Genomic DNA, 15000 nt, shown 5'->3' with positions numbered 1-15000 from the left:
AATAAACAGATATGTTAAATTTCAGGACCTAAAAATACAAACCCTGGAATTCAAGTCATTAAAATGCAAGAACTTGTTAATACGGTGTATTATTTTTTTCAGTTTGTGATATTCAAAAAGCTTTTTAATTCAAGACTTTTGGCATTGATTTTGTTCCATAGAAAACACATCAAGTGAACAGGTGCAAAAAGGTTATTTGCGCACCCCTTACTAGAAAAGCACATAAAGACATAGCATCTCACAAATTAAAAGTTTGCTCGGGTGAAGCGTAACGTGAGATGGCAGACAGTGCACAGGCACTTTAAATGTGTGGTAAACTGCTGTTGAGACTTAAATTAATGATGTGCATTCAGTGACCTAAGTACGGTACACAATGCAAACTAAGCATGACTAATTGGACAAGAGTATGCAAGCAAGACAATGATGCGTGTGCTGTGTTTCAGTGGTTTAACAGTTTTGAGCTGTAAATAACTGAAAAGGGATCAGTATTAGTCATTGTGAACACCAATATGCGCACTATTACTCACACCAGGCCTAAAACTGGTGTAAAAAGCCAGGCAAAAGTGTATGCTGAACATGAGAAATATGATCTTAAACCCTTCTGTGATGATGGATGTACCAGACGAGAATCTCAAGGCCGGGACAGAAACATTAGACATACTCTAAAGATCTTTTTAGATCTCGTCCTGTACAGTAGCACTTTCCAGTAAATGGAAAGAAAGCATTCCCAGTGGCCATTAAGCTAAATTTACTAAACATCAATCCGATACAAGACGTAAAAAAAATAGTGAAACCAAGGCAGTTATGAATCTCTCTTTGAATTATTGCATTTGGAAATGGCTGCTTGATTCAGTCAATGAGGAAACCCATTTCTCTTGCAAGTCATAAGTGACTGCTGAATGAGTAGGCTGGTATTATTTACCTGTTTACCAAGTTAAGTTGGTTTTTCTGCTGAATTCTACTTGAAATAATTGGAGGAGTACTTGGAAGAAAATTTGAAGCCACTGAAACACAAGCCGTTTCATTAAAAACTGCTTCAAATTGTTGACTAATATTAGTTACATTATAAAATATTTATATTAGTGCTGCCCAAAAATTAAATCGCATCCAAAATAAAAGTTTGTTTTGACATAATATATATGTGTGTGTGTGTGTGTGTGTGTGTGTGTGTGTGTGTGTGTGTGTGTGTGTGTGTGTGTGTGTTGCATATAAAAACACATGCATCTTAAACTTGTTCGTCCGTTAGTCAAGCAGTTCTCAGGGAGTGTCCTTGTGCACGCACATATTGGCTCCACTCCTTATTGGCAAGCGGCAACATCCCGCTCTCCCTCGTGAAGCCAATGCGGAAGTACCATTCATGACAGTGAGGGGGTGAATTTTTTTATAACTTATTTGTTTCTTTTATATTATGATATATTAAGTTTGCATAATTAAGGGGCGTGGCCACTTGAGTCAGAGCTAGGTCTAACTGGTCGCCAACATGTCACCCCGAACACGGCATATACATCGTATTTTTTTTTATTTTTATGCGGCTTTACACAGTCAGTCGCCTTTTGGAATTATTTCATACAATTATCAGATAATAGCCCCTTTCACACATACACACCTTTCCGGAAAATTACCGGCAAATTTCCGGAAAGGTGTGTATGTGTGAACAGGCCCTTTTTGAAAATACCGGTAAATTCATTCTGGCTATTTTCCGGAAAGAGAAGTTGTAACGTTACCGGTAATTTGCCGGAATGCTGCGCTGTGTGAACACAAAAGGAAGATTGCCGGAAAGAGTGCGTGCACATCTAGAACGTGCTGACGTGAGACGTCTGCTTTAGCCAATCAGAACAGTCAGACGCATTCACGTCCGCGCGGTTTATGAGTATAAAAGCCTTTGAATATTTGTCCAGACACATTTAGCTGCTCGAAATTAGTCAGATAACGTTTATATGTTCATCTTAATGCCAACCATGTAATTAATTATCCATAAGATGCTTATGATAAGCCGTTGTTTGTTTACCTTCAAGCTTTGCAAGTGCCCATAAACAGCCCATGAGAGCCAACACACACACATATTATGTACATCTCGACATGTAAAAGTGTTTCTCTATATGTTTTCATCGAAGTTGTTCACAATACTGATCCATCCACAGAGTTTGTGATGTAGTAAAATGTTTACAAATACAAGCGTAGCCGTTTACAGCTCCTTTTTGGTTAATGATGTCAGAATTTACCGGTATTTTGGAATGGATGTGTGAATGCTCTTTTCCGGAAAAATTTTGTAACGTCCTCGCCTGTGTGAACAGCATTTTTTAAAATTTACCGGTAAAGTTGTTCCGGAAATTTTCCATATATTTACCGGTATCACTGTGTGAAAAGGGCTAATGTGGCATGCTGTGTGCACTTTATTGGGCTCACAAACCATTTAAGTGGCCTCCATTTCCCATGTGACTGAAATTATATACTTGTATACCATCTCTATAAACGTGTTTGTTTTATTTAAGATAAATTATCATTTATATTTTTCTTTAGACCTGTAATGCACTCCAGAATTTGACAGATGGATAAACTGTAGGCTATAGAACAGCCATCTGAAATGTTGTCACACAGAGTTAAGCCTGGATTTCATAAATAGTCTTGCATCTCCTAACACAGACCAGTGCTAAGGAAGGCACAACAACGCCTCTTCTTCCTCAGGCGTCTCAGGAGGTTTGGAATGAGCCCCCACATCCTCCGCTTGTTCTACACCTGCACTGTGGAGAGCATCCTGTCTGGCTGTATCACCACCTGGTATGGAAATAGCACCAGCAGCAATCGCAAAGGCCTACATAGGATTGTGCGAAACGCTGGACGCGTAGTAGGAGGTGAGCTTCCCTCCCTCCAGGACATCTACACCAGACGGTGCATGAGGAAAGCCAAGAGAATCAGCGACTTCAACCACCCAAGCCATAGACTTTTCTCTCTGCTACCCTCAGGCAGACGGTTTCGCAGGTATCCGGTTATGTAGCATGCACTGCACTTTAACCAACCCATACTTGAAACAATACTGCCTACAGCTGTGGATACACATGTTCATCGTACATATCACTGTCAACACTGCCAATTTTAAAAAATGTTTTTTTTTTGTTATGCTGTTGTATTTTGCTCTGTCGATGTACTTGCAGTGTCTGTATTTTGCACTGTCGTTTTACTAGCACAGTCTGTATTTTGCACCGTCATTGTGTTCGCACTATCTGTATTTTGTACTGTCTGGAGCCAGCACCTAAGCATGTCGCTCATCATAGCACACGTGCTGCTGATGATGTGACAATAAAAGTGATTTGATTTGAAGTATTTGGAGGTAATTTGTGTTTTCCCCCTGTAGAAAAACCTCATAAAAGCAATGCTTAGTGGCTCAACGTAATACAGCAGTGTTTTTAAAAGTCTAAACACTTTATTGATATAGTGTGCAGCCAAGCACATGTGGTTAGAGCACAAACGAGTTGCAGGTAATGAAGTATTAGGTGTTTCTCCCAAAAAAAACTCTGTTTAAACAAAATGCTCGCATGGATTTGTAGCTCCGCCTCTTTGCTCTTATTTGGTAACCCTCAGTCAGTGCGATGACACGTAAACAAAATAGTGACAGTTGGCCAAACCTAAATGTAGCTTCATTTGCTTTCTTCAGAAACCTATAGGTTACGTCGCGGATACTATACGTCTATATCTTTTACAGTCTATGCTCTTTGGTTTAAGAAAGCTGGAATTGCAGATATGTGTCCTAAATAGAGATGCAACGATTATAGATTCAATGTTTTTGAAGTGTTTTTGGGTGCTTTCACATCTGTAGTTCGATTCATTTGGTCCAGACCAAGGACAATTAATGATACATTGTTGCATTTTCTGCTGTTTTTGGGTTGTTTTCACACTACACTGTTGAACTCATCTGACAAAATCCACATCTCACATTGGCCAGATGTTGTTAAACATACTTCATATACTGCTTATTGATAGGTCAGAATTCACATGCGGGAAAATGCCAATGAACTCCCGCAAGCAAACAAACCGGCAGACACAAAATGTACCTTTCTCCTGCTTTAGACAAACTATACATTTCGAGAATGAAGCGTGGTCGCGGCTGGAAAAAAATGTTTAATGCATCGCACGTCACTTCAGGAAGAGGCGTGAATTAATTTAGCTAAACTGCAACATGGTCATCTTGCGGAAATATTACTAACGATCCATCAGGCAATGTTTTCCCTCTCTCTCTCTCTCTCTGTTGGTAAAGCGCTGTCAACTATTTTTTCCTCCATATCCCATAATGCACAGCGTATTGTCTTTTTTAAAAACCAAGAAAACTCCAGTCGATAAAAATCAGTAACTGGGTGGGACATTCAAATGCCAAAACAGCATGTACATAAACAAACAGTCGATCCCACACACAGAGACAGATATGGAGCATCCATACTGCAGTGTGTGTGTGTGTGTGATTATGTAAGGACAGACAGTATTAATTGATCATACCTGCAGAGACGGCAGAATCTAAATCACTACAGGAGCTGATCCAGCACTCTCACACACATATTGTACTGTAGGATGATATGAAGGCTCACACACAGCATGAGCAGTGAATGACAAACATGACAAAAGCTCTGAAAACCAATACAGAGCTAACGCCCTGCACAAAATTACCACTTTGTGTGTCCTGTCCAGTCTTTATGACCGTTGCATCTAAAAGTGGAATGGAAAATGATTAGCCCTCCTTAATTAATTAAGCTTTTTTTTTTTACACCCAACACAATTTTAAATCTAAGTTTAAACATATTTTTAATAACTAGTTTCTTTTGTTTTTGCCATGATTTTGATATTGAAATAATAGTTTAGCTATTTTGCAGGATACAAGTGTTCAGTTTAAACTGCAAAAAGAAAAGCTTAACTAGATTAATTATGTTAACTACGTTAAAGTAAAGTTAATAGGGCAAGTCATTGGACTGCAGCTAACTGACAAAAATATTATTTAGGGGGCTAAAAACATTGAAAAAAATATGTAACAGAAATATGTAAAATATAAAAAATATGTAAATGTATAACACAACGTTTATATTACATTCTAAATCTTCATTTTGCTGGAGCATATATCTTTTGGTTTTTTTTCTGGAATATAAACAAAATTGTGACTATCTAATAAGAACTATGTTCTGAAAATATAATGGACAATATTGTGAAAAACTTCATTGCCCCTTTAAACATAATATTAAATAAACATTATAGTCTAGCAAAAGTACAAAAGACATTCTGATGTTGAAATATAATGGAAAATGCATTGAAAAAGATATCTGGGAGACTTTTGAAAGAACATTTTCAAGGCTGATAAGTTACTGTACACTATCAACTATCTTGTTATACAATAGGTGGGAAACAGTGTGCAAAATGAGTAGCACATGCCAATTTGCAGTATTTACTGAAATGTAGAGACCAGTTTAATTCTAAATTGCACATCTAGTAGACGTTTTACTTTCCCGTAAGACCCTTGGCGAGAAGACCTGAATGGCACTGGCATTTGAAAAACATTCTAAATTAACAGCATTAAATACGGCTGACTGATTCAGTATAAATATTTTACATTTTATATTTTTATATAAATATTAAATAAAATAAATAAATATGTATTTATAACAAATTTTTAAATACATATTTACATTAATTCTATTTAAATGTTATAAATATAAATAAATATTGAATTAAATATTTTAATATTTAAATACACATTTGTTTATAATATTAACATACATTTTTTATTTTATTCTATTTTTTTCTTAACTAATCAACTTAACATAAAATATTTAAATAATATTCTTTTTATTCAAAGTTTACATAACCATCTGATTAATGCTTATGTGCTCAACAATGTACATGTAAAATCTCTCACTACTATTATTTTGTAAAATATCCAACATTGAGAGAAAACATTTGTTTTTCTTCCTAGATTGAGCTCACATACAAACACTAAACCAGTTGACATCATGCAGTCAGATGCTTTTTATTATCACTGCAATACTTGTTAATACTTGCATTTAAAACAGAGATCCATTGATTAAAAAAAAACAAATAGTTGCAAAATAACTATATTTGAATGAATCAAAATAAAAAAGGGTAAGTACTTATGCACAGTAAATAAATAAATTAAAATTAGAATCCAATCAGACACTATTAGATTCCGAATGCAGACAATGAGCTGATAACCAACCGCAAAACAGGAAGAGTTGATCCAAAACTTAAACGTCTGCCAATTATTTACTCAGTAAACCTGCATGACTTGTTCTTTTCCATATAAACAAAAAAGGTCAGTGACGCCAGGCTTCAAAAGAACAAAAACCAAGGTAAACACATACTTAATCATACTTGTAAAGCTGAGGTGCAATGGGGACTAGACGAGAGGTCATTTTTTGAATGAATGTTTATAATAATAATAAGGTCTGTCCACATAAAACTGTGAAATGTGACATACAGCGGAATTTGTTGTTCACCTAAAGTCATATTTTGTTTACTATATAGATAAGGCTAAAAATAAAATAATATCAAATAAGATGGTAATTTTCTTTTCTTAAACATTCAAGCATATTTATAATATAAAGCCTGTAGTACATTTTCAGAAGCAAATACCTTTATAAAAAAGTATATTAGTTAACGTGAAATAAACTCTTATAACTTGAAATAAAATTTTGGTCATACCCTCCATCCCTACAACACACTGACAAACACTTCTCTGCACCTGAAGGATGATGATCTGATTCTAAACACTAGTGAACTAAAACTAGCACTGGCTAACAGCAACCAAATCAAACAAACACAAATTATATATAGAAAAAAATATACACATCTTTCAGACAAACTGTATATAGAGCTACATCCTTTACAAGCTATTTTGATGCAAGTCCAGCTTCGTATTCCCGGATGTCTTAAATAAATCTGCCAAAAAATGTTTTGCACACACAAGCAATTTTTTTGCCTGGATATTCTGTTTATATATAAAACTAATTTATTTAGTTGTTCTGAACCTAGAAGTATGCATTTTGGCCCGTTTTTACAGAGAGATACAGTCTGGTACACTTTTATGGCCATTTCTACTGTCAAAAGGTACCTAAAACCGAACCGCACTGTACCACTTTTTGGGTACCCTTTGCAAAGGGTACCTAGCATGACAAAAGGGTACCAAAAGGCAGAGCTAGATGCACAGCTGAACGCTATTGGTTGACAGGGAAACGTCACTACCGCATACACAAGCAGGAGGCTGAAAACAAAAAAAACTGCATTTTTAAATATGCAGCTGAGATTATTACATTGTAATAATATATACATATAATAACAAGCCATGTTCAACCCGAGCTCAAACAAACCTTGCAGTCATCTTGATGAACAGTCACAAAGCCAAGAAGAACAAAAAAATCTGCCATGTCCTGTTTTTGTTTGGAAGCGTGAAAAAAAAGTAGAAGCCGAAAAAACAAAGGAGCAAATGATTCTTTCAGCAACCTAAACCATGAACAAACTGCCATGTTTACCTATTATCATCACGTTTTGGACTATTATGAACTCGAAATAAAGGAATTACTTCCTGTGGACTAGACTACAGGGCTTTATGTTGCGTATTGTTTTTGAAGCCAAATAAGGACTAAATGTATAATGTGTGTAGTTCTTCTGTAATTGGTAACATATCAGAGACTGTGAGGGTCTGTATGTGTTCATATATGTTTATTTATTTATCTTATACAATTGCATACGTTACAGTAGACTTTTTCGCACATCATTGAACTGCAGTTTTAATCAAATAATGTTCATAGAAAGGTTAGTAATGAACATTTAAACAAGTATTTATGTGTATAAAGCCTCTGTTTTGTGAGAAGTGCTTCTCATATGATGTGAACGACCCATACAGCTTTACTTTGAGCGAGATTTCCGAGCGAGAATGACATCGCCTGAAATTTTCTGGCGTACACAACGCCAAAAATTGGTACCCTTCTGGCAGTGGAAACGCAAGCCTGATATAGGTGACCCGTACGGAACCGTACCTTACCAGTCAGTGGAAACGGGCCATAAGACACATGTGAGACACCATTTTAAGGTCAAAATTATTAGCCCCTTTAAGCTATTTTTTTTTCAATAGTCTACAGAACAAACCACTGCTATACAATAACTTGCCTTTTTACCCTAACCTGCCTATTTAACCTAATTAACTTAGTTAGGCCTTTAAAGGGCCATGAAACCCCCTCGTTTCAGCAGGGTGTTTTCACACCTCCACTTTGGAAAAAGTCAGAAAAGTGGGCGTGTCCAGCTCTGTTTAGGGGGGAGTGTCGGAGGAACTAAAGTGGGATGGTGTGGGAGTGTCTATTTGTGCACGCGCGAGTTTCAGAGTCAAAATACACACCCACAGCGGACAATGTGACTGTGTTTACATGGACATCTGTAGTCGAATTATTTGCCAAATTATTAAAAGTTGGACTTTAACTGCAGTTTGGCTCTTTCATTCAGGGAATTCATTCATGCCTCTCGCGACAAACGAGATATTTGATTCAAGGAACTGCTGCAAGCGTGTATTTTTCATGCAATGTTTGATACCGCACGGCGAATGAGAGAAAAAAACTCCGCATTTCCCGGAAACTTAGATGCACACGGCAGGTAGCATCAGAAAGCCGCGTGTGTTATTCCGGTCACAAAATGCGGTGCTTACATTTCTGCATTCAGTGCAATAGTAACTTAATTCGATACGAACAAACTGAATAAACAAAGAGCACTGGTCGCTCACTTACCAAATCTGTAGAGACAGGACAATCACCAGCAACTAGAGCCGCGTCTTTATGGAGAGAATACTACAAGCAAATCCAGATTTCAGCGTTTGCAGATGAGAACAGCTCTCAGGTAAACAATAATCCTCAGACACGTAAGTTATTGTTGTAGAGCGTCGCGTACACTGTTAATCCACACGTGAGACTGAGCTCTCACAGAGAGAAAATGAAAACGAAACTTAACGGCAGCAAACTATAAAAGCAACACTTCACGCTTGTTTTGCCAACACAACGGGGCGTCTTTGTGGCGTAAACACGGCGACACTAATGAATATTAATGAAGTTCCACAATAGAGCGCGCTGATTGGTTTGAACCAAGCCTTACTCATGCATTAATGTATCACACTGTAAGACGTAATAAGACTCACTCTGGCACAGACGCCCAGTCTGCACGCTGGAATACAACGCTATTATGTCATGACCGTGACGCAGCTTCAAAAATTCGTTTCAAACAGGAAGTACAAATTTGCTTGAAATAACGCAAAAACAACCAATTTCCACTTTTTAGTGAAATATAGGTGTCCTAATAGTGTTTTTAGCAGTGTGGGACACATATACGACTGTCAACAGCTCAAAAAATGTGTTTTGGTGTTTCGTGACCCTTTAAATGTCACTTTAAGCTGTATAGAAGTGTCTTGAAAAACATCTAATCAAATATCGTTTAATGTCATCATGGCAAAAATAAAATAAATCAGTTATCAGAGATAAGTTATTAAACCTATTATGTTTAGAAATGTGTTGAAAAAAATCTTCTCGCCGTTAAACAGAAATTGGGGAAAAAATAAACAGGGGCTAATAATTCAAAGGGGCTAATAATTCTGACTTCATCTGTATATTAAAAAAAGCTGGTTATGAATAAAAAAAAATAAAATAAATAAAAAAAGAGGTAAACAGGTCAAATATGCATATATATATATATATATATATATATATATATATATATATATATATATATATATATATATATATATATATATATATATATATATACATACATACATACATACATACACATACATATATACATACACCCAGACAGCTTATAAAACAACTGCATGTTATCTTTAAAAAAAAATTTTGAGTTGGTGGACACAACACAATCCTAACTAAACATATAAAAGATTCATTCTACTGTTACCATTAATACTTAATCAACCAATATTCAGCATGTTTGCCATAACTTTTTTAGTTGGCTTATTGGTAATGTAATGACATGGGTATTCATAAATGTCATATTTTCTATTTTTGTGTCATCTGGTGATTTCAAACTGATTTACTTCCGCTTTTAACTATTCCATTCTATATTCAATCCTACTGACAACTTCTTAAAAACTTAAAGCACTTAAGACTTCTACAAAAACTTGAATTTCATGTCTCCTCCCATCATTATGACAAAGAGCTGAGATCAAACTACTAGACCCCTAAACAGTTCATAAATATATTTATAGACGTTTCTAATAAATCGGTGTTTATATATCAAATAACAGGCTCATCATTTACCTTTTTTCTCTCCAGTGAAGGGGACAATGTCTTCTCTCTCTTTATAGTCCAAAGCCTCTTTCTCCAAATACTGCAAAAGTTTGTCACGGTTAAAAGGGCCGGTGTCTGTTTTTGACGTCTGGTCCTTCTGCCTAAGTCCGGCTGGCAGCAAAGCATTCTAGGTAATAGAACCACAACAGAAGTGCAGTCAGTTATTCAATTAAAACAAGGTTGGCCCATGGTAACCTTTGGTTTGGCCTGCCATCCCATTTGAAAAGAGAGGGAGACTGATGGGGAGTTGTTTGGGGCGAATGCCTTTAACAGAGATCATCATTTCGAATTTAACGTATAACCTTTTGTTACTTTGTTTAACTGAGGAGCTACAAAAACGACTACTATAATTAAACTTTTCATATAAATCACTTTTAAAATGTAAATAATTTCACTTGATAGACAGAGGACATTGCACAAGACCAATCAAGCCAATCAAGGCAAAGACAGGAGCAGCTCGACTAGTCTGTTTAGTGTTGAGCTCCATTGTGTTATATATGGGATTGCTTATGTTTTACTATAATAAGTTGGTTATAAAACGTTACAAATTATATTGCATCATCATTTAATATGTTTTAAAGCAACTTTTTCTAGTTATTTTTAAATAATAAGCAAACAAATGAGCAAATTTAAATGTAATACAGTTTGGTATGTTTAACTTCGGCCCACAGCCCTCAATCAAGTTAGGTTTTTGGCTCTTTATAAGCAAAAGTCTGGGCACCTTAGATTTAAGTGTTTACTTGTTAGATCTGAACCTGAACACAGATTTTAAGAACAACTGCTGAGATATTTAGCGATTCACGAAGAAGCTCATGAGTTTTGGAGCAAGTTTGAGCTCTGTTTATGCATAAACAAACAGACACGGAGTTGTTCGTGAAAGGTCAAAACACAAATTCTTCAAGGCAGAATAAGTGAATGCAAAATAGTAATTTCTCAGCACTTCTTATCATTGCAGTTATGGGCGCACTTATCATCATAATAACAACAGCATTACTGTGAATTACACCAGCACACTGACATCCGCGATTTTCCAGAAATTAAAGGTAAAAATTTTGGTCTCACTTTATATTAAGTGTCCTTAACCATGTACTTGCATCAAAAAAAAAAAAATACAATGCACTTACTGTGTTCATGATGTATTTGAGAACACTTGTGGTGCTTTTTAGTTGGGATAGAGGTTGGGTTATAGACAGGTTTGGTATTATGGGTTAGGTTTAGGGGGGTGGGGGGGGGGGGTGTAAGGGATGGTCAAAAGTGTATTTACAAATGTAATTACAAAAGTTAATTACAGATGTAATTACATACATGTATTTAATCAAGCATAAGTATACAGTAAATACATGTATTTACAAAATAAGTACATAGTAACAAACTATTAATTCTTGTGTAAGTACATCTTAGTTAAGGCCACTTAATATAAAGTGGGACCAAAATTTTAAATAATTAAATGTCTTTAGGAACTTACATGTTAATTTTGATTGGCCTGAAACAAACAGAAACTAGACAGGTTTGCTGTATCGGTAACAAAAATGAATATTTGTTTGTTTTTATTTTTTTGAATGCATTTTATTTTTTGTCTTTTTTTCCATCAACAATATTTTACGCTGATTTAGTCACTGTTGCCATCTAATGATATATATGCTGTGCCATTTTCATATTATCTTAGTCCTGAAAAAAAAGGCCATCAGCAAACATCATTTATCTTTATTTTCATTGATGATATTAACTCTTGATATGGTGGTAAAATCTTCAGTAAATGTGATTTAGTCAGAAGTGTGTCCGTGTCTCTCACCTCAGGGTCGATCTCCTCAAGTGCGCTCTCTAGTTGCTTGAGCTCCTCCTCTGACAGTTTATTCAGAATCTCATCCTCATCGATCTCCTTATACTTCTCCAGATCTTTCTTAAAAGGAAGAGCCATGATGTACACCGTCCGTCAAGGAGAGACTGCAGTCCAGTTTGATTGAGCACCTGCATACACATAAAACAATGTTGAAATGTTTAAGGTAAACATGACAGGGTAATAAACTGACGTATGTGATTGGCCAAAAAAAAAAAGCACACGCCGCAACGCAGAAGTGAAGTTTGTCAGTAACAAACCTCTGTTCTTGACTGGCCAATTGAGTTACCACCTCCAAGATCTGTTCACACTATAAAAATACAGTAAATATATAATGATAACTATATATTAGTGTTTACAACAGTGGGTGATAATCTTATATTTTTCCAAGGAAGCACTGTCGTTTCATCACCACTTTAAATGTCAAGCTCTATAGACCTTTTTCTTGGAACGCAAGATTAGCAAAATTATCCATTATGCTTTGCGTGTATGCGCAAGGAGAACGCGAAGAACTTCCGGTCGGCAGCTGATGCGTGTAAACAGTCACATTTGGACAGCTTTGAAACGATAGTTTTAATCTATTTTACCTGCTTTTATCCTCTTTGAAATAATACTGTTGTCCATCAGCACCATCTCCTCGACTGATCATTTAAAGAAATGCGATCTAATAGGATGGAAAACAGCTGCTGTGAGGCATTTTCCCCTCGTTGTCAGACGGCATCTTCTGCAGTTTAAATGAAGTCTCGTCATCGCTAAAGTCAACAGTTTCTCTTTCTTTCAAATATATAACCAGCCCAAACAAATGTCATTCACCAAAATGTTTGACACACACACACACGTAGCCTGTACTGTCCCACTGACACACTGATTTAATAACTGCGACAAAGTGAAAATATAGGCTAGTGTCATTTCGAAATGACAGAAAAACACAAACCGTGGTAAAAACAACACACGAAATAAAACACAAACGGCTCGCGATTAGAATGAACAGCAATCAGCCAGCAGAGGATCAATAACAGACTTTTATTGGTCATTTTTGTAAATTGCACGACTTTCATACCTGTTAAGTTTCATGCCAGTACTCTGGTTTGCTCTCTCTCTCTCTCTCTCTCTCTCTCTGTGCGTGTGTGTGTGTGTGTGTGTGTGTGCGTATGCGTGTGCGTGTGTTAAAGAGCCGCTGAGCTAACAGCTGACAGGCTGGGAACACACTGCATTTCTGACGGCAGACACGTGAACTAGGAGAACGTTTTTCTCGTATTTCTGACGCGCTTGAACCACATGTGACAGATTATAACGGTTTTAACAGATACATTTCTAAGTTGTGTGTCACAAAAACACTCTGTTATCCATTAAAAACGCTATTGAAACCCATTTTCAGAGCGCAAATTACCAGTTGTAAACGCTGTAAACGGAAGTTTTTAGCATTCTACCGGAAGACGCTGGTTGCTATGGCGCCCTCCATGCAGCAGCCATGACAAAGGTCTATAAAGCAACATAAATTCTGCTTAGCTTTTGTTTTTGTTTTTTTCCAAGCTGAGGGAAAACAATGGTAATTCGAACGATGTTGTTCAATTGTGCTATTATCATGCACAGTTGTAGTCAGAATTATTAGCCCCCTGTTTATTTTTTCCCCAACTTCTGTTTAACAGAGAAGATTTTTTCAGCACATTTCTACACATAATAGTTTAAAAAACTCATTTCTAATAACTGATTTATTTTTTCTTTACCATAACGACAATAAATATTATTTTACAAGATATTTTTCAAGACACTTCTATACAGCTTGTGGCTGATTTATACTTCTGCATCAAGCGCACGCATATGCTACGGCACAGCCTACGCGTTGACGCATAGCCCTACACCGTGGCCATCGCTGTTGCACACCTCTCAAAAAAATGCAACTACATGTCGCAACCACACGTAGCGCAAGCTCTGTGATTGGTCAGCTTGGTAGCGCTGACGAGTCTGGGCGAGAGCCGCGCGAGCCCGATGGAGTGATTGTTTACAAGTGTGGAGTCCCGTGAAGGAACTGGAAAGCTTTGTTTTGTGTTTGCCTCATGGTTAAAGTTGTCACGTCCGCCAGTTCCTGCCTCAAAATGAGCGAGTTTGAGCCACTTGTACATTAAGGAAGCATTCAGAATAAGCAATACACCAGCGAAGAAACTCGACACAGAGGAACACCACACTGCCAACTAGCATTTCAGAAGTGTTACTGCAGAACAACAGAAACAGCGCACAGAAGTATAAATGAATAGCTACGCCCGTTGCATGCGCCGTGGGTCACGCCAATCACTTGACGCAAAAGTATAAACCAGACTTTACAGTGACATTTAAAGACTTAACTAGGTTAATTAGGTTAACTAGGCAGGTTAGGGTAATTAGGCAAGGTATTGTATAATGATGGTTTATTCTGTAGACTATCTAAAAAATTGCTTAAATGGGCTAATAATTTTGACTTCAAAATGGTTTTTAAAAAAATTTAAAACTGCTTTTTTCTAACCGAAATAAAACAAATAAGACATTCTCCAGAAGAAAAAATATTATTATACATACTGTGAAAATTTCCTGAATCTGTTAAACATCATTTGGGAATTATTAAAAAAGAAAAAAAAAACCAAAGGGGGGGGGGGGGGGGGGCAATAGATCTGACTTTAACTGTATTTTATAAATAAATGTCAACATATTTTCTGCAATCTTTCATTGCAAAAATAAAAAATAAAAAATGTTTAGAAATCTTATTTCTAGACCAAATATCTAAACAAAATTTCTAGGTCAGAACACAACATGTCTTGTTTTCCAAAATAATAAGTCAAAATCAAGTAAAATGAG

General features: G+C 36.3%; 1 protein-coding gene and 1 long non-coding RNA gene across 6 annotated transcripts in view; one reads left to right on the top strand and one right to left on the bottom strand.

Annotated features, from left to right (window-relative positions):
* Nucleotides 1-15000, top strand: part of LOC147839797 (uncharacterized) — a 516604-nt gene that overhangs the window by 8149 nt on the left and 493455 nt on the right. The gene's annotated exons all lie outside the window — the stretch shown is intronic.
* The window catches only part of tmod2 (tropomodulin 2), a 74457-nt gene that overhangs the window by 37648 nt on the left and 21809 nt on the right, over nucleotides 1-15000 (bottom strand). For all 5 annotated transcript variants that reach the window (XR_015514250.1, XR_015514251.1, XR_015514252.1 and 2 more), the window contains 2 exon segments: nucleotides 12127-12302; nucleotides 10305-10461 (listed from right to left, as the gene is read on the bottom strand). Coding sequence is in view for 1 of the 5 variants with exons in the window: in NM_001004608.1 (NP_001004608.1) it covers nucleotides 10305-10461; nucleotides 12127-12252 (283 nt within the window). In the remaining 4 variants the exon portion in view is untranslated.

Source organism: Danio rerio, chromosome 18, assembly GCF_052040795.2.
Source record: "Danio rerio strain M-AB ecotype USA chromosome 18, GRCz13ab, whole genome shotgun sequence".
Lineage (NCBI taxonomy): Eukaryota > Metazoa > Chordata > Actinopteri > Cypriniformes > Danionidae > Danio > Danio rerio.
Note: the sequence above shows the minus strand (reverse complement) of the source record. Positions and strands in the feature narration are given on the sequence as shown.